This window comes from Ursus maritimus, unplaced genomic scaffold (genome assembly GCF_017311325.1).
Source record: "Ursus maritimus isolate PB19 unplaced genomic scaffold, ASM1731132v1 scaffold_3, whole genome shotgun sequence".
Lineage (NCBI taxonomy): Eukaryota > Metazoa > Chordata > Mammalia > Carnivora > Ursidae > Ursus > Ursus maritimus.
Window position 1 is genome coordinate 12,818,137 of NW_024425563.1, and position 21,553 is coordinate 12,839,689.

General features: G+C 42.6%; 1 protein-coding gene across 2 annotated transcripts in view; it reads right to left on the bottom strand.

Annotated features, from left to right (window-relative positions):
- Positions 1–21,553, bottom strand: part of AGK (acylglycerol kinase) — an 81,100-nt gene that overhangs the window by 13,549 nt on the left and 45,998 nt on the right. For both annotated transcript variants that reach the window (XM_040643922.1, XM_040643923.1), the window contains exons 9-11: positions 17,952–18,021; positions 5,320–5,399; positions 2,054–2,111 (exon numbers count right to left, since the gene is read on the bottom strand). In XM_040643922.1, the coding sequence (XP_040499856.1) occupies positions 2,054–2,111; positions 5,320–5,399; positions 17,952–18,021 (208 nt within the window). The remainder of the gene's footprint in view (positions 1–2,053; positions 2,112–5,319; positions 5,400–17,951; positions 18,022–21,553) is intronic.

Below are 21,553 nucleotides of genomic sequence, written 5' to 3' on the forward strand. Positions count from 1 at the left end.
TCACGGGGACCTCCCCTTCCCCTCATGGCCTCAAGGGCAGCTCTGTGGCTCTTTAAATGCTTCCATTCCTCAGGGCTCTCCCTGGCCTGTCTGCGCCGCATGGCCACCTCACCAAACCCACTCGGGCACTGAACATGTCTACACCTGTGTCTGCACACCTAAGTCACGACTGTATCTCCAGCTTGTCTGTACCACAGGGATGTTCAACTCCGAATGTGCCAAACTGAAAATTTCATCTTTCTTCACAAACGTGACCCTACTCTAGTATTGTCAGTGTTCATGGAAAACTCTAGTTAGCAAAGTAGTCCCTGAGACCAGAGGCCTGGGCTCCTCTACGCTCCTTCCCACTTTTGAGGGGGCTACCTCGGTCCTCTGCTGTCACCGCACACGGTTACCGGCCTGTCTGGACCTCATCGCTTCCCACCCGGCTCACGTGAGCAACCTTCTGTCTGGTGCTCTTGCCTTAACCACCACATGCAATCCCTTGTCTACACTGTTGACAAATAACTTTTCTAAAATGCAGAGCCGCTCATGTCTCTCCCTTGCTTAAGACTCAGTCGCTCCCTGATGCTTTCAAGGTAAAAGTCAGCTGCCACATCCAAACCTGCCACGACCTCCCCTCCCCACCCCTCAACAGCCCCCCTTCCTGCCGTTCTGGAGCCCCGGCCACGTGACATCACGGCCACTTCACACGCCCTGGCTCCTGCCCCCGGAGTGCCCTTTATCTAGTCTTGTGTACATTCGAAACTGAGTAAAAGTGTTCCCCGCCCTGGGAAGGCTGCTGCCCCTGAGTCACATATGAATGCCCCCCATCTGCTCCCACTTTATCTTTCCATAGCTCTCCCAGCACTTCCCAGTCCACTGATTTACTGGTCCCTCCCACTCCCCAAACGAGGATCCTCCCTGAGGGCAGGAAACCTACCTTACTTGACTTTGTATTTCAAGCTGATAGCAGGGCTGGCCACACCAGATATTTAGTAACTGTTTGCTAAAGAAATGGCGGCAAGAGTTTCCATTCTCCCTGACTCCACACCTTAAAAAAGTAGCTACTCTACTCTCCCCTGCTGCACTCACCACACCACCACTGAAATCACTCCCTTAAGCAAGAGTAACCATGCATTTTACTAAAACGGTCTGCCTTCAGTGTAGAAAGGCATTGCCCTCCAAGTTCATGTTCATAATCATGTAAACTGGCTACCCCCAGTACTTAGGGGTTTTATTTTTTACATTTCTTTAACACAACAAGTATTTATTTAGAAGGTAAGGGGAGCTACGTTTTCAAGATGTTTTGCGATGGACATACAACACTTTTATAATAAGAAAAACACTTGATGCTCTGAACATTAACATAAGAACCAGTATTTTCACTACAAACTTCATCTGCCAATTTTCAGATTGACCTGCCAACTTTTGAATATACTGCTTTGATTTGCATAAAAGCTGAACACAGGATGTCGTCCACAGATAAGGATGACTTTGCTACTAGCATTTTCATTAATATACACCGCTCAGCTTTTCTCTATGCCAACACTTTTCAGTGGACAGGCTATAGTAGCGGTGCCCGATGGAATGTTCTCCAACACTGAAAATATTCTCTATTTGTACTGTCCAAGATGGTAACCACTACCCATATTTTGCTGGCACAGTTTGAACCCTACTCTATTATACAAAAGCCTGTTGCATTACATACATTTGGATGCAAATCTTCATTTCCAGATACTAACATAGAAACCCTTACAAATAACTGAGGAGGTATAGGTGATTCTGCTCCAGGTTTGTCTGGCAAGAGTGAGTGAATAAATAAGCAAAAGGAAGTGGAATATCAAAGAGAAATTAAGTATGAGTTTGGTGAGGGAGGGACTGAGCTGGCAGATGAGGGATGATGGCTTATCTAACAGGAATGCTTCCTGCATTCGTATCTAAGTAAATACCCCCCATTTGGAACATGTCATATGTATCTGTAGCAGGGAATTTTTAAGAATCCAAGTTCACACATCACAGAGTAACAACAAAATAACACAGGGCAAATTTCTACAGTGTAAACTGCATTTACCTTAAGAGTGCTGAAGAAGTGAGCTGCTTTGGTTTTTAGAGGCCCGAGATACCAGTACCTGAGAAAAATCCAGACAAAAATGTGATTAGAACATTAAGAGAACCATCAACGTTGATGAAGGACAGTACGTTAAAACTGCACCTCTACTGTGGGTACTCTTCACAATCACCTCCAGCGTGAGGGGTGTACTGTGAACTACTCTCTCCTCACAGCTCTGGAGGCCCGGGGGCTGTGCTTGAGCAGAAAAAAGTAGGACAGTTGAGTTTTTAATCTGCATTTCAAAGTCGTGTCAAATAGCGTGTAATTAGTTACACAGCGGACAGATCCTTGCAATTTACAAGAAACACATAATCAGCGCGTCCCTGGCTCTCAATTCACAGGTATCAGTGTAATATACACTTTCAACCACAGAACGTGGCAGAGTCTACGTTCACAAGAGCAATGAGTGGAGGATGAAGCCACAATGAGCTGCAGATGCTGGGTGGTCTGGTGCGTGACTCACACGCTAAGCGACTGGATCCTGTACGTCATGTTCACACACACACACACACACACACACACACACACACACACACACGCAGTCTGTAAATGAGCCTAACTTCACATTACTAGTGTTACGCAGCTTCAAAATGGGAAATGTGAAATCTGGGAACGAAGAGGGTCTACTGCATATTGCTAAATACATAAAAGCTCGTGTAGAGAGGAAGATGCCTACCGGGAATTAGAAAAGTGACACAAAATAGATTCCTCTCTTAAAATTTATCTCTGTCCCCTACCAGCTCATCTTAAGTGCTCCGTATTTGATTCTGATCAATATGTATTTACACAGCATTTACTATGTATGTGAAGAAAACAGAAGAGTATAAAATTCCCGCCTTGGAAGGCTTATAATGTGAGAAAATAAAGCCAAAAAAAGTAACAGAAAACAATAAATGACCATATATACATATCGGTGTCAACTGATGGCTATTTATCAGTGAGGAGAGTCAAGAAGGGACAAGAAACCACTTAGGACAAAAAATCATTGGGGCAACCAGGCCTGCATAATGGAGGGCACAAGAGCAAAGTAAGGGCGTGGGATTTAGAAAGAGATTTGGGGGCGCCTGGGTAGCGCAGTCGTTAGGCAGCTGCCTTCGGCTCAGGGCGTGATCCTGGCATTCTGGGATCGAGCCCCACATCGGGCTCCTCCACTGGGAGCCTGCTTCTTCCTCTCCCACTCCCCCTGCTTGTGTTCCCTCTCTCGCTGGCTGTCTCTCTGTCAAATAAATAAACAAAATCTTAAAAAAAAAAAAAGAAAGAGGTTTGGTTTTGGGGCCAGGAAGGAGGGAAAGAAGTCATTCTAAGCAAGAGGAGTAGCAAAGGCACAGGAAACAGAGAACAGTAGCCACATTAAAGACTTAAAAGTAAATGACAGATCAAGTTGGTCCCTGAATGCCAGAATAAGGAGGTTAGCTAGAACCCCACGAGCAATGGGGAGCCATGCTAAATATTATTCAGGTTCATACAGTGATGCTACTATTGAGGGCCTCGATCATCTGATTTTTTTCTAAGCTTACATAATAAGATTTGCTTCATTTCCCAGCTAGCCAGAGAGAAAGGCAGTTTATTCCTAACTGTCCAGAGTTCCACTCATCTCTACCAATGGCACAGCGTGACGCTATGCTTGTAGCCTGATGGCCAGCTAGGAAATCATTTCTTGCATGCCTGCTGTTTCTCCCACGGCACACAGAGGGACTCAATGGAAGGTCCCAGTCGAGGTGTCAGATAATCGCCACCAAAATTTTAAAATTCATCGTTCAAAAATCAATCAAAATAGGGGCAAGTATGTGAGATAATCCTAGAGGGGCTGACCTATGCCAGTGCTCAGTTGTTGATTAACACATTTCAGGAAGCAATTTGTTCTCACCAGACTTTTTCAGGGAAAACTAAGCAATTCCTCTTGGTGAGTTGCTGGTATTCAAGATCACAGATACAACATTAGGTGATTTGTTGGGTCGCCTGAGTGGCTCAATTGGCTAAGTGTTTGCCTTTGGCTCAGGTCATGATCCCAGGGTCCTGGTATCAAGCCCTGCTGTGGGCTCTCCGCTGAGCAGGGAGTCTGCTTCTGTCTCTAGAACTACCCCCCCACACTTGTGCACACTCTCTCTCTCAAATAAAATTTAAAAAAATTAAAAAACACCATAAGGTGATTTGTGGAATCAAGGTAATCATGGCCAACTTACAAATAAAAACAATGTGAAACGCTCAACAGTGCAGCGTGTAATACAATAGAGCACAACTCTCCTTGGCATTCCACTCTTGAGAACTCTGTAGCAGGAATAATAAAGTGAGACAAGGGGGGCGCCTGGGTGGCACAGCGGTTAAGCGTCTGCCTTCGGCTCAGGGCGTGATCCCGGCGTTCTGGGATCGAGCCCCACATCAGGCTCCTCTGCTATGAGCCTGCTTCTTCCTCTCCCACTCCCCCTGCTTGTGTTCCCTCTCCCGCCGGCTGTCTCTATCTCTGTTGAATAAATAAATAAAATCTTAAAAAATAAATAAATAAATAAAGTGAGACAAGGAATGTCCATAAAGAAAGTGTGGCAGGAAAGCCTACGAGGGGAAAGAGGAGTCTTCTTGATAAAAGCTGTGAGATAATCATAATTCATTTAAACCATACTAAATTATGAGCCCACTGTTAATAAAAGGTAAAGAGAAAGCACTACCCACCAGATACGGAGTCAGTCCCCCCTCAGGAAGCCTGTGCCTGCACCACCTTCCACTGGGAACAGAACACGGCATAGCCACTTTCCAAGCCAAGTTTCATTAGGCATCATGATCTCTCGGAAACAAAGTCCATTCCCACGGAAGCCAGCCACGGCCCTCTCCTCACCGCCACGACAGGCCTCTTTCTTCCAACTCACAACACAGCCAGGCATCCCCCCTTTTTCCTTCTGACAGAGGCACCCTGCTGTCTCTCGATCCACCAGGCTTTGGACAAGAACACCTCTCAGGGCATCTTCCAGGGCTGTAAGAGGCTGGCGCCCCAGCAGGATGCCGGGCAACTCCGGTCCAGCGTGAGCCTGACCTGCGCTCAAATACCACGTCCGCCGCTTTACTACCGAGCTAGTGCAGAGGAAACGGGAACCTTCCCCAGCCTTTCTGTGTGTAAGATCTAAACCTCTACCTCTATTATTCATAAGTAATTCAACTTCCAGGCCCAGCAAATTTCTTCCTAGATGAGAAAAAGAATTTTTTTTTTAAAAAATCATCCCACATCAGTACTTTACTTGCTAACTTTGACGCCAGCATCTCTGAAGGATCCCCATCGAAGGCCGGTCACTGCAAACACGGGCTGTTCCTTTTCACCCTGGAAGTTAAATACATTCATTTTAAATTAATGGTTACAGTAACTTGGAACACTCTACAGCAAAGTACCCAGCAAATGTTCACGGCCTACTCTTCCTCAAACCAAATTCTAAAAAGGATATTCAAAATCTCAGAAATTAACTGAATAGTCACTTAAAGGACTTGAGTAAACCACACTGTAAAATAAATTTGTCTGTAGTAGGCCTCATGAATCTGCTGGCCAGGGAACATAATATCGTACTTCAGACTATGAAGTAAATTACCAAGTACCTAACTATGCTGGCTCTTCAGCCAATCAGTAGTTGGGTCGGCCAGAATTTCTTCTCTCTCAGAGACTTGTTCAAGGCAATGCTAATATAAGCCTGCATTCTCTTTAGAGGTCCAAGCACTCTCAAGTAAGAGGAGAATCCTGGTACTCTAGAATGTTTCACCTGAATATCTAAAACTACAGCCAGGTATCTGTCATCACAAATCAGAATAAAAAGTGATTCAAATTTAGTCCAATGCTTTATGGCAAAATAGTGCATATTATAATCACTGAGTTACTAATAGATCTGTGAGTTCATATGTAGAAAACATACACAATAGAGCCACTGTCTTTGAGAGTTCATAATGGACCTTCCTTAAAGTGTGTGTGTGTGTGTGTGTGTGTGTGTGTGTGTACACACATATATATATCAAGATTGTAAGAGGTCCTTTTCCCATAGCTCAGAATTACAGCCGAGAGTTAAGATGGTGGAGGAGTAGGGGACCCCTTTTTCAGCCGGTCCCCTGAGTCGAGCTGGATAGGTATCAGACCAGCCTGAACAACCAAGGAACCAGCCTGAGACGCAGGAAGATACATCTGGATCTCTACAAATGAACATCTCCAGCGCTGGGTATTGAGGTACGAAGCGGGGAGCCGTGAAACTGCGCACAGATATCGGAAGATAAACGGAAGGGGGAGGGAGCCGCCGCGTTCGGGCGCCGGGAAGTGGTAGCCACCTGCACAGGGGAGCGGGCGGACTCACGGACTGGCACCCGCGAGAGAGCGGACTGAGACCGGTGAGCCGCCGGGACGCTGCAGGGTTGAGCAGCACCAACAGAAACAGAGTTAAAGTGGCCAGAACATTAGTAGAGAACGGGCCGCAATCCTTCTGTTCCGTGACAGAGGCTGAAATTCGGCCGCTGCCGCTCTGACTCTCAGAAGAGGCACAGCGAACCGCCAGGGAAAGCCGCCAGAGAACACAAGCCTGGAAATACCGGCTCAGAGAGTGCCCATCCCCATCCTCCCTCGCAGGGGACACGGAGACTCTACCCAAACAGGGTTGCCTGAGTATTGGCGCGGCAGGCCCCTCCCCCAGAACACAGAAGGCAGGCTGAAAAATCAAGAAGCCCACAACCCGGGCGCCTGGGTGGCGCAGTCATTGAGCGCCTGCCTTCGGCTTAGGGCGTGATCCCGGCGTTCCGGAAAGGAGTCCCTCATCGGGCTCCTCCGCTGGGAGCCTGCTTCTTCCTCTCCCACTCCCCTGCTTCTGTTCCCTCTCTCGCTGGTTGGCTGCCACATAAATAAATAAATAAAATCTTTAAAGAAGAAGCCCACATCCCTAAGATCCCTATAAAACAAGGGGCACGGCCTGGGACCCAGTCAATAATTTGGGCTCTGGAAACCCCGCAACCTCTCTTCATCAGAATGACAAGAAGGAGAAGCCCCCCCCAGCAAAGAAAAGACAGTGATTCTGTGGCCTCTGCCACAGAAATAATGGATATGGATGTAACCAAATTATCAGAAATGGAATTCAGAGTAACGATGGTCAAAATGATGAGTAGAATTGAAAAAACTATTAACGAAAAGGTTACTGAGAATATAGAATCCCTAAGGACAGAAATGAGAGCGAATCTGACAGAAATTAAAAATTCTATGAGCCAAATGCAGGCAAAACTAGAGGCTCTGACGGCCAGGGTCGCAGAAGCAGAGGAACGGGTTAGTGAATTGGAGGATGGGTTAATAGAGGAAAAAATGAAAATAGAAGATGGTCTTAAAAAAATCCACGCCCACGAATGTAGGTTACGGGAGATTACTGACTCAATGAAACGATCCAATGTTAGAATCATCGGCATCCCCGAGGGGGTGGAGAAAAACAGAGGTCTAGAAGAGATATTTGAACAAATTGTAGCTGAAAACTTCCCTAATCTAGCAAGGGAAACAAACATTCGTGTCCAAGAGGCAGAGAGGACCCCTCCCAAGCTCAACCACGACAAACCTACGCCACGTCACGTCATAGTGCAATTCGCAAATATTAGATGCAAGGATACAGTATTGAAAGCGGCCAGGGCAAAGAAATTTCTCACGTACCAAGGCAAAAGCATCAGAATTACGTCAGACCTGTCTACACAGACCTGGAATGAGAGAAAGGGTTGGGGGAGCATATTTAAAGCTCTTTCAGAGAAAAACATGCAGCCAAGGATCCTTTATCCAGCAAGGCTGTCATTCAGAATTGATGGAGAAATAAAGACATTTCAGAATCGCCAGTCACTAACCAATTTTGTAACCACGAAACCAGCCCTACAGGAGATATTACGGGGGGTTCTATAAAAGTAAAAAGGCCCCAAGAGTGATACAGAACAGAAAGTCACAGCCAATACAAACAAAGACTTTACTGGCAACATGGCAACATTAAAATCATATCTCTCAGTAATCAGTCTTAATGTAAATGGTTTGAACCATCCCATAAAACGCCACAGGGTTGCAGATTGGATAAAAAGAAATGACCCATCCATTTGCTGTCTACAAGAGACTCATTTCGAACCCAAAGATGCATTCAGACTGAGAGTAAGGGGATGGAGTACCATCTTTCACGCAAATGGACCTCAAAAGAAAGCTGGGGTAGCAATTCTCATATCAGATAAATTGGATTTTAAACTACAGACTATAGTTAGAGATGCAGAAGGGCACTATATTATTCTTAAGGGAAGTATTCAACAAGTGGATATGACAATTATAAATATATATGCCCCCAACAGGGGAGCAGCAAGATACACAAGCCAACTCTTAACCAGAATAAAGAGACATATAAATAAAAATACATTAATAGTAGGGGACCTCAACACTCCACTCTCAGAAATAGACAGAACACCCTGGCAAAAACTAAGCAAAGAATCAAAGGCTTTGAATGCCATACTCGACGAGTTGGACCTCATAGATATATATAGAACACTACACCCCAGAACCAAAGAATACTCATTCTATTCTAATGCCCATGGAACATTCTCAAGAATAGACCATGTTCTGGGACACAAAACAGGTCTCAACCGATACCAAAAGATTGAAATTATCCCCTGCATATTCTCAGACCACAACGCTCTGAAATTGGAACTCAACCACAAGGAAAAATTTGGAAGAAACTCAAACACTTGGAGACTAAGAACCATCCTGCTCAGGAATGACTCGATAAACCAGGAAATCAAAAATCAAATTAAACAATTTATGGAGACCAATGAGAATGAAAATACAACAGTCCAAAACCTATGGGATACTGCAAAGGCAGTCCTAAGGGGGAAATACATAGCCATCCAAGCCTCACTCAAAAGAATAGAAAAATCTAAAATGCAGTTTTTATATTCTCACCTCAAGAAGCTGGAACAGCAACAGAGGGACAGGCCTAATCCACGCACGAGGAAGCAGTTGACCAAAATTAGAGCTGAAATCAATCAAGCAGAAACCAGAAGTACAGTAGAGCAGATCAACAGGACTAGAAGCTGGTTCTTTGAGAGAATCAATAAAATTGACAGACCACTGGCAAGACTTATCCAAAAGAAAAGAGAAAGGACCCAGATTATTAAAATTATGAATGAAAAAGGAGAGGTCACGACGAACACCATTGAAATTGGAAGGATTATTAGAAATTTTTATCAACAGCTATATGCCAATAAACTAAGCAATCTGGAAGAGATGGAATCCTTCCTGGAAACCTATAAACTACCAAGATTGAAACCGGAAGAAATTGATTCCTTAAACAGGCCAATTAATTATGAAGAAATTGAGTCAGTGATAAACAACCTTCCAAATAACAAAACTCCAGGCCCGGACGGTTTTCCTGGGGAATTCTACCAAACATTCAAAGAAGAAATAATACCTATTCTCCTAAAGCTATTTCAAAAAATAGAAACAGAAGGAAAGCTACCAAACTCATTCTATGAGGCCAATATTACCTTGATCCCCAAACCAGGCAAAGACCCCCTCAAAAAGGAGAATTACAGACCGATTTCCCTAATGAATATGGACGCCAAAATCCTCAACAAGATACTTGCTAATAGAATCCAACAGTACATTAAAAGGATTATCCATCACGATCAAGTGGGATTCATACCTGGGATGCAAGCGTGGTTCAATATTCGCAAATCAATCAGCGTGATACATCATATCAACAAGAAAAGACTCAGGAACCATATGATCCTCTCAATCGATGCCGAAAAAGCATTTGACAAAATACAGCATCCTTTCCTGATTAAAACCCTTCAGAGTGTAGGAATAGAAGGTACATTTCTCAATCTCATAAAAGCCATCTATGAAAAGCCTACTGCAAATATTATTCTCAATGGGGAAAAGCTGGAAGCCTTTCCCTTAAGATCAGGAACTCGACAAGGATGCCCACTCTCGCCACTATTATTCAACATAGTACTAGAAGTCCTTGCAACAGCAATCAGACGACAAAAAGGGATCAAAGGTATTCAAATTGGCAAAGAAGAAGTCAAAATGTCTCTCTTTGCAGATGACATGATACTCTATATGGAAAACCCAAAAGAAGCCACTCCCAAACTATTAGAAGTTATAGAGCAATTCAGTAACGTGGCGGGATACAAAATCAATGCTCAGAAATCAGTTGCATTTCTATACACGAATAACGAGACCGAAGAAAGAGAAATTAGGGAATCCATCCCATTTACAATAGCACCAAAAACCATACGTTACCTTGGAATTAACTTAACCAGAGACGTAAAGGACCTATATTCTAGAAACTATAAATCACTCTTGAAAGACATTGAGGAAGACATAAAAAGATGGAAAGATATTCCATGCTCATGGATTGGAAGAATTAACATAGTTAAAATGTCCATGCTACCCAGAGCAATCTACACTTTCAATGCTATCCCGATCAAAATACCGAGGACATTTTTCAAAGAACTGGAACAAATAGTCCTTAAATTTGTATGGAAACAGAAAAGGCCCCGAATCTCCAAGGAACTGTTGAAAAGGAAAAACAAAGCTGGGGGCATCACAATGCCGGATTTCGAGCTGTACTACAAAGCTGTGATCACAAAGACAGCATGGTACTGGCACAAAAACAGACACATAGACCAATGGAACAGAATAGAGAGCCCAGAAATGGACCCTCGGCTCTTTGGGCAACTAATATTTGATAAAGCAGGAAATAACATCCGGTGGGAAAAAGACAGTCTCTTCAATAAATGGTGCTGGGAAAATTGGACAGCTACATGCAAAAGAATGAAACTTGACCACTCTCTCACACCATACACAAAAATAAACTCCAAATGGATGAAAGACCTCGATGTGAGACAGGAATCCATCAAAATTCTAGAGGAGAACATAGGCAGCAACCTCTACGACATCGGCCAAAGCAACCTTTTTCATGACACATCCCCAAAGGCAAGAGAAACAAAAGATAAAATGAATTTATGGGACTTCATCAAGATTAAAAGTTTCTGCACAGCCAAGGAAACAGTCAGAAAAACTAAGAGGCAGCCCACGGAATGGGAGAATATATTTGCAAATGACACTACAGATAAAGGACTGGTATCCAAGATCTACAAAGAACTTCTCAAACTCAATACACGAGAAACAAATAAACAAATCATAAAATGGGCAGAAGATATGAACAGACATTTTTCCAATAACGACATACAATGGCTAACAGACACATGAAAAAATGTTCAAAATCATTAGCCATCAGGGAAATTCAAATCAAAACCACACTGAGATACCACCTTATGCCAGTTACAATGGCAAAAATAGACAAGGCAAGAAACAACAATTGTTGGAGAAGATGTGGAGAAAGGGGATCCCTCCTATGTTGTTGCTGGGAATGCAAGTTGGTACAGCCACTCTGGAAAACAGTGTGGAGGTCCCTTAAAAAGTTAAAAATTGAGCTACCCTATGACCCAGCCATTGCACTACTGGGTGTTTACCCCAAAGATACAGACGTAGTGAAGAGAAGGGCCCTATGCACCCCAATGTTCATAGCAGCAATGTCCACAATAGCTAAATCGTGGAAGGAGCCGAGATGCCCTTCAACAGATGACTGGATTAAGAAGATGTGGTCCATATATACAATGGAATATTACTCAGCTATCAGAAAGAACGAGTTCTCAACATTTGCTGCAACATGGACGGCACTGGAGGAGATAATGCTAAGTGAAATAAGTCAAGCAGAAAAAGACAATTATCATATGATTTTTCTCATCTATGGAACATAAGAACTAGGAAGATCAGTATAGAAGAAAGGGATAAAGAAAGTGGGTGTAATCAGAAGGGGGAATGAAGCATGAGAGACTATGGACTCTGAGAAACAAACTGAGGGCCTCAGAGGGGAGGGGGGTGGGGGAATGGGATAGACCGGTGATGGGTAGTAAGGAGGGCACGTATTGCATGGTGCACTGGGTGTTATACGCAACTAATGAATCATCAAACTTTACATCGGAAACTGGGGATGTACTGTATGGTGACTAACATAATAAAAAAACATTAAAGAAAAAAAAAAAGAATTACAGCCGAAGCCCAAGACTCCGCCCACATTCTAAGCAGAGCTGTCACATGCTAGACATACAACTTCCCAGAACTTGCTAAATGGGGGCGGAATCAGTTCGATGTCCTCCACACCGTCAGTACAACCAGTATCAGCAGAAGGTTCGGAACTGGAGAACCCTCGACACTGTAAACTGCTGGTCTAGAGAAAGTATGCGAAGTCTCCTCAGGGAGGGAGTGCTTCACCTCCGCCCCACTTCAATCCCACTACACCGAAACCAAGTGAGGGATTTCTAAGAGAATCACACACTAATAGGGGCAGCTTCTAAGAGCGTGGAGCACAGAGGTGACAGTGAGGCACCTCACCCAGCAGAGCAAGGATGTCGGTCTCCTGGGTGCCAAGTGAATGTTGTGGAATACAGCAGGGCCTTGAGCCATCTGGACGATAGACAGCTAATCATTTTTTGCAGGGAATTATCACTAACGAATACATATCCTATAATAGGGACTAGCGACACAAAAAGTAACCTGCCCTCAAAGAGCTCCGGGGGCGAGGGGGGTATACAGACACACACAGCGACCATGACGGCATCGAGGACTACGAAAGCACAGAGCAGGTGTGACTGTACGCGGTGTGGGGGAGCAAAGGAGACCGATGCCAGGGAAATACAACATAAAACGACACATACGGTAAATTTTAAAGAATAAGGTGCCTACATGTTTGATGAGCACTGGGTGTTACATACAACTAGCGAATCGCGGAACACTATAGCAAGAACTAAGGATGTACTATACGCCGGCTAACTGAACACAATAACAAATAAAAATAAATTTAAAAAAATAAAAGATTAAGGTGCCTAGACTGAGGGAGGTTAGGGAGAAGCCCAGAGAGACAGAAAAGGGAGAAGAAGGGGTGCTCCAGCCTCAGGGAGGGAAGCAGCACCATGTGGGTCTGCGGTATCTACCGGAGCATTTCCCCCAAGTGCTCCGGAGGGGCAAGGGTCACAACTAGCGACAGTAGCGATGGTAGAGGATTCCATGAGGAAACGAGTGCAGAAATACCAAAATGCCTCGGTTTGAAACAAGTTATGTTTACTGCAGGTCTTCTTAGAATCTTTAATATGTTAATATACATTACAAACCTCCAAAAGGAGAACTACACACAGTTTCCCTGAACTGTGAACTGCACGCCTTCTCTGGGAGGCATTTTGCATAACTACTATTCCTCGGGAAAGGCTGGTCTAAAGCATGCAGTGCCTCACGGAGTCCTGGTTTGAGCGCTCAAGATTTCCCAACCGGTGCACTAAGAATATTTTCTCGTTCTTCACTGCGCGGGGGTGGAGGGGGCGGATTTTAGGAATATTCTGTTAAGATTAGTTGCAAGGCCTTGTAATCTCAAGGTGTCATTGTTTGGGGTGCTATTCCTAGCAAGGGATGGAATTCTGGACAATTGGAAGTGAGTGTGGAACGATCTAGAGAAGCCCAGCTATCAGCCAGTTGGGCACAGTGCCCTGAAGATCCAGGAAAGGCCTGGGGGTCAGCAGTGGACTGGTCCCTGTTGGGGTGCACAAGAAAAATGAACAAGGGCAGGTGGGCAGAGTAGAGGCCAAGAGACAAAATACCACCGGATGTTAACCCGGTGACACAGTACCAGATGGACGGTCAGTAAAGAAAAACAGGTACAAAAAGACAGGCATACAGCCAGATTTTACCAGCCAAGGAGATATGTTGTCCCAAGTCATAGAACCCCCTAGAAAGAGAAAATGGCTTTATAACGGTTTGCTAAAATAATAATAATAATAATAATAATAATAATAACAACAACAACAACAACAACTGAGAGCTGGTTGGAATAAAAGCTGAAGGGACTGTGAAAACAATTCTGGTCAACTAGATAGGTACCCAGTCCAGGAATTTTAGGAATTCTAGATGAAGAGATAGAAACAAAAAGAAGGGATTTGGAAGTTCTGAGGTTTTGATCAGTCAGGGTTTTAACAGAAGGAAGCCAGGAATGACAGAAGAAAGGGAGAGACTCTAACTTTGACCAGCAACCCTAACTTCCTCTTTGGGTTCTGGGTGGGCAGTTTCTAAGAATCCAACTGAAGGAGCAAAAGAATTAGAAAGACTTCCATAAGTCTTTTCAGTACTTTAAAGTCAAGTACTAGGCTCTGTAGATGTCTATATGGGAAAATGCCCTTTAGTGTCACGGGATAGTGCCAAGAGTGATACCACCTGGACAAAACGGTCAAGTCAAAAAGCAATGGACCATAAGACAGAAAATCTAGATTCTACTTCGGTCTCCAGCATGACTAGTCCGATAACCAGCTGACTTTTTTTTCTTTCCACTCTGTCAAATAAGATACTAATACACATCTTGTCCTCTTAAGCTGGAGGTCCAAATGAGCTAGGAGCACACACTGGATACTGTGAAAAGCTAAATATAAAGCATTATTCTAGCTTCCGAGGACTAGAGCTTTGGAGACTCTTCAGTTATTTATGTGTAATCGGGTTTGGGTTTATTTTTTAAAAGAAGAGGAATCTGGTATCACGCTTCATCTATAATGCTTTCCCCTATATTCTGGAAACAATTTCCAGGAATAAGGAAGAAAGAGGACACAAATTCAGCTTCACTGGGTGCCTCACAAACCACAGTAGAGGCTGTCATGCTATGTTTCCTAGGAATTAATTTTTAAAGGTTTCTGCTTCCTGGGCTGTGTCATTAATACACAGAGCCGGTGGCAAATTTGATACTGGTTTCATCAATTCACAAAATCAGTACATTTGGAAGAAAAGAAAAAGAGGAGATGAGACTTTTAAATACAAGCACAGTCAACAATTTCCAATTAAATCCTAATTACTCTGGAATGTATTACTTCTCACACATTTATAAGCAGCAGTAAATCACCTAGTTATTAGGAGATATAACCTACTCACCTCCTTTGGTGATAACATTTTAAGATAATATCTTCATAGATGCCCACCTGTGCTGCCTTCCTAGACTAGAATTTCTTTCACACAGCCCTTCCATGTTGTGAGAATGACTTGGATTTATCATATGCTAAAGAATCAAATGCAACTTAAATCACTTTTATCATGACAAGTGACGTCATGATGGACAGTCCAGACATCACTGCATGAAGAACAAAAGAAAACGGAAGGAAAATGGGCTGGAAGAGCACGGGCGCACCAATCGTAAATATGCATCTGGCCAATGCTGTATAACTAACAGCAATATCTTAAGACTGAAGTTTGGGAATCGTGACATAGTATAGAACCTTCTTTCATAGATATCGGGAAACTTGAGTGAATATAAAATGTTCAGAGCCTCTAAAGGACAACCTGAACGTAGCTGGTACATTTTAAGACCAAAACTGAGTAAATGACAGGGCTCACTATTCATAAAACTGTTTGGCTTTACGGCTTAGCTTTCTCAGGCATCTGCCCTTTGGTGGTGGGGAAGGGGGGAGTTTTGACGAAGGAGGAATAGCTACTTAACTACTACCCAGTGAAAATATCTATTTTTCTAGGAAAGAAATTCTTTTTAAAGAGAGGATTCCAATCAGGAATCCGGAACGGCTACTGGGTTGTCTTCTCTCCAAAAGTTTTGGAAAAATGTCAAACCAAGAAATTCTTTAACAAACAACGAACACCGTTTATCTCTCTCAACTACACACCACAGCCGCCAACATTTTCCCCTATTGGCTTTATCTGTGTGTGTACATGTTTTGTAGTTTTCTTAAATCATTTGCAAATAAATGGAAGACTTAGTGGTCCTCACCCCTAAATATTTCAACATGCATCTCCTAAGAACAAGGACAGACATAGGCATATTGCTACTGTCACTCTCAAGAAATCTAACATTGACATGTATCTAATATACAGTCCGAATGAAATATCTGATTGTTCCAATAATATCTTTTATGGTCTTGTTTTTCATTTTTCTAATCCAGGATTTTGTACTGGATTTAACTATATTGCTCTAGTTTCCCTAACCTTGAACAGACTATCTTCTCCTGGATTTCAGGACACTAACATTTTTGAAGACACCAGACCAACTGTTTTTAGAATGTCCCACAATTCGGATTTGATAGACTTTTTTCTCATCAGTGGTTTCCATTAGATTCAGAGAAGTAGACATTTTGGGCAAGAAACTCCATAGGTGATGTTGTATCCTTCTCAATAGATCACATGAGGAGGCAGATATCGGTGATGCTAGGATCAATCACTTGGTTACGGTGGTGTATGCTGGGTCTCTCTACTGTACAGGTACGTCTTCCCCCCTACGTAATCATTTAGTAACCTGTGATGCTTTAACACTGTGTCGATATATGTTCCCCAACGATCCTTCTATCCAATGGTTTTAGCATCCATTGGACGCTCTCTATCTGAATCAATTATTTCATTAGTGATTGCAAAATAACAACTATCATTCCTACTACATTTACAAGCTGGAAATTCTCTTAACTGTAGGCTCACAGATTCTTCATTTTACTGAATTATAATCATTAGCATTATTATCCTTTTTGATGTTCAAACTGTCCCACAGTTGGCCAAGAGGATACCATCAGGCTAGCTCCTGTGTCTTTTCAGGTTATCTCCATTAGTTTTTGAGTAGCTCTTGGCTTTGTTCTTGCCTTGCCTCTGAAAGCCGTCTCTTCACAGAGTCCTGGTAACTTTTCTTAGGCAACAGTATTTAGAGACCAAAATCTGAGTGCCAGGTATGCCCACTATTGTGGAGTGTCATTGCTTCTAAGCCCTTTCAGTGGGCAGAGCCAGCAAATATTTTTTTAAAAACAATTCATGAGTTATCTACAAATCAAGAAAATGTTAGACAACCCAGTGGGAAGTTCTGCTCCAATCCAGGATGTAGGAAGCTACAAAGAACATTAACCCCATGCAAAAAATGAGAAAAAGCCAGATAACCTACAAAAGCATAATTTTTCTTGAGCCCACCAGGGAGCGAGCTGAGACTGCAAGACAGCCAAGTAACCCGAAATCCAAAGACAAGCCCCTCCAAAGGACAGACGGGACAGGACAAAGGTTTCACCTTTGCCAGAGCATGAGAGCAAGAGGTGGGCACCATGCAAACAGGGTAAGGTGAAACCAGTCACTGTCCCAAGGGCTTTGTATTACTGGCTCTTTTAATATCCCAACCCCCCCCCAGAGACAGAGAAATCATGTGGTCCAAAGGTAATCATTGGAGGAACTAAAAATAGTGACACTATACCAGACGAAATCTAGAGGAATTCTTATTTCTAACAAAGAGGTCAAGAGATAGAATCTAAAACCGATAAATCAAAAAACAATTTCATAGGGGCGCCTGGGTGGCACAGTGGTTAAGCGTCTGCCTTCGGCTCAGGGTGTGATCCCGGCGTTATGGGATCGAGCCCCACATCAAGCTCTTCCACTATGAGCCTGCTTCTTCCTCTCCCACTCCCCCTGCTTGTGTTCCCTCTCTCGCTGGCTGTCTCTATCTCTGTCGAATAAATAAATAAAATCTTAAAAAAAAAAAACAATTTCATAGACTAAATATTAATGATCAACTGTACAACTGAAGACGGTTATGATGGTTACCTTTAGTTTTGTGGGTTTTTTTTAAACAATTTTAAAAAGTAGCATCATAAGCATATTAACTAGTGATGACAAGCAGAATAAACAGGTAAAACGCTTTTTCTCTGAGAGTTATGCTTGGGATAGGAAAGGATATTATTTTCATTGTAACTCCATTTGAACTGTTACATCGTTTTTTCTTTAACACGCATGCGTGCGTTACTTTGGTAATTTTGTCAAACTCTGAAAAAAAGACTTTACCTTGATCTGCAAGACATCAAGTGGAACAGTCTCTCCTTTCACAATGGCAAGGGTGGCATCTGTAATATGTCTAAAAAGACAAAGGGAGGAAACAATCATGTGTGGAAAAGAAGCAACCCCTCCCCTACACACACACACACACACACACACACACACACCACACACACTCCTGCCCAGAGTACTAACAGGTCAGGAAAAAGACCTATTCCTTCAAAATACTCCCAGACAGCACAACAAATGAATATAAAAGAATTACTGATACAAACATAGGGGAAGGCTATGGCAAAGAGAAGTTTATACAAGGCGCCAATCATTTGTTTACTTCACGTTTATTGAATCTCTACTCTGTGTCTATTATCACTGGAAAATATGATGCTTAATATTAACAGCATCTTTCATTCATTCAAAGAAATTCAAGCACTTGAAAAAATATTATTTCTTTTGACTCAAAAAACCTAAAGGGTAACTAAAGGATAGGATTGGAGCTATTGCCGCAAAATACGATCCGGAACCCAAGACCTATTTCTGACTTTCCAGGATTACAAGGATGTAAATTTTGATGGCTGATTCTGCTGTTTATAGACACGAGACTGTTCCTATCTATATTCTGATCGCCAGTTGAAAAGTCCATAGGTAAGAAAGGCCGGTACCACTGACGATCGTACAGGGCATGTGAAAAAACTATGCTAGGCTTAAAAGCAGTTCTAGGGTTCATACTCTAAATAGATCTGAAGTCAGACGCACATTAAATTAAAACGGAGAGTCAGCCAAAGAAATATTAAATCAACAAGTCGCCAGACAATATTTGCTCTTGCAACAGAAAGAACGAGTCAATCCACATCAAACACTTTCCTTGTCCAGCCTGTCCACCCTCCTGTCACTTACCAACTGTCTCTGCATAGCTGCCTATTCTCATCCTTCAGATGTTGGCTGAAATGTCACCGTTTACCCTAACCAGCCTAGAGGCCCTTCCCTATAATTCTCTAGCACTGAACTGTGTTCATTTTCCTTCGTCATAGATCACAATTTATAATACACATTGGTTATTCACACCTTTATCATCTGCCTCCTGCTGGAGACTGAAAGGTCCACAAGGTTAGTAATAACTTACATACGTTATTGACCAATATAAAACCTAACGCCTAGCACAGAGCACGGTATAGAACAGGCAATCAGTATTTGATGAATAAATGATTTTATTCTATACAATTCCAAAGCATATAAAAACGCACAGAGAACAGTATCATGAATTCCTGTGTATTCCACATCCAGCCTCCACAAGGATCAATGCATAGCTGATCTTTTTTCTCCATACTCTCACTCACTTCTCCCAATCTGTAACAAAGCAAATCCCAGAGAGCTGAACACTTTACCCATAGATATTCCTTTAAGTATCTCTAAAAGACATACTCCTTTATTCCTAAAAGACAAAAAGACTTTTTAAAAAAACAAAAAATGTCATTATCACATCTAAAACTTTTAAATAATCCCTATCATCAAACATTTAGTCGATGTTGAAATTTCCCCAACTAACTCAAATTTTTTCAGTTTCTTTGTTCAAATCTGGATCTAAATAAGATCCACACGTTGCAATGGGCTTATACGTCGTCTTCTCCGACCTATAGATTCCCTCTTTTTTTTTTTTTAAAGATTTTATTTATTTATTCGACAGAGATAGAGACAGCCAGCGAGAGAGGGAGCACAAGCAAGGGGAGTGGGAGAGAAAGAAGCAGGCTCATAGCGTAGGAGCCTGATGTGGGGCTCGATCCCATAACGCCGGGATCACGCCCTGAGCCGAAGGCAGACGCTTAACCGCTGTGCCACCCAGGCGCCCCTCCCTCTCCTTTTCTTTTCCCTACTTGTTAAGGAAATGGGTTGTCTTACTGTGTTGCTGAGGGTCTGGGTTTTACTGATTGCATTCCCCTGGTATTAACATGTGTCCCCATTCCCTGCATTTCCTAAAAACTCCATCTGATTCAGCTTGGTGTGTTTGGCAAAAATACTCCAGGGGTAGTGGTCTGTATGTCTATCAGTAAGTACATAAAATCTGTTTGCCTGTGTGTGTGTGTGTGTGTGTGTGTGTGTGATAGTAGCAACCATTGATAATTAATAGCTAGATTTATTAGTTAACAGAGTTGCAAAAATGGTGATCTTTCAATCCTATTATTCCCTCTCATTTATCATCTGGCCCACAAAGAGAAAGTTTCCCTCATCAGTGATTTAGGTACTGTAAAATAGAGGTCACACGAGAAAATCGGGATAAATGCTTGATTTTTCGACTTCACCAATTTTCAAAATAAGCTGATATCCCAGTATCCTCTAAAAAGAACCAATGAGTTTTTCACCTTTATTTCTCAGTATCATTATGAACTCATAGTTTTAAATATATTTGATATGTTTCAATGCATTATAGTTATTAGCCTTACTGATACTCAAATTGTCTCAAATGAATGAACTTCAAGGGTGGAGTACAAGGGTCAGTAGATAATTGGAATGAACAATGAGAAAGAGTGGCCAAGGAAGGTCCCTGTCAATGTCAACCAAACTGAGCAATTAGCAGCTCCTCCCTAACACTCAAACAAGCAGAATCATCTGTTTGAAAGAATTAATTTTTTTTTTTTAAAGATTTTATTTATTTGACAGAGATAGAGACAGCCAGCGAGAGAGGGAACACAAGCAGGGGGAGTGGGAGAGGAAGAAGCAGGCTCCCAGCAGAGGAGCCTGATGTGGGGCTCGATCCCATCACACCGGGATCACGCCCTGAGCTGAAGGCAGACGCTTAACCGCTGTGCCACCCAGGCGCCCCGAAAGAATTACTTTAATATCTAAACTTGTTTAACGTTAAATGGAGTGAGATATTACATAGCAAATTTCATCCTTTTAGGTATACTGTCCTACACTTTTTGACAAATGCCTTCAGTCATGTAACCAACACCATGACCAAAATATAGAACATTTATAATATCTCAGAAAGTTCCTTTATGGCTCTTTGCGGCCAACCCACTCGCTCCACCATCAGCTCCTGGCAACTTCTCCTTTCTGTTTTCCAGAATGTCATATCAATTGAAACAAAAAGTATGAAGCCTTTGCAGTTTAGCTTTTTCAAACTCCTAGCGTGAGTATGAGATTCATTCATGCTGCTGAAAGGATTTAAAGATTTCTTCTTTTTATTGCAGAGTTGTATTCCATGTGTGGACATACCACAGTTTATCCATTCACCAGCTGATGAACGTTGGCACCATTCCCAGTTTTCGGCAGTTACAAATGAAGCCACTATAAACATTCATGTATAGGTTTTTGTACGGACGTAGGTCTTCATTTGTTTTGGGTACATACCTAGCAGAATGATTGCTGCTCATATGTTTAATTTTAAAAGAAACTGCCAAACTCTTTTCCCCACACTGGCTGCACCATTTTGCATTTCCATCAGCAATATGACAGTTTCAGTTGCTTCGTGTATTTGTCAGCACTTGATGACATAAGGTCTCTGTCTGGTTTGTTTAAGCCACTCTAATAGACACATCACATAGTGGATTTAATTTCAACTTCCCTAACGACTAATGATGAATATTTTTTCACAGGCTTATTTGCCAACTAGGTCT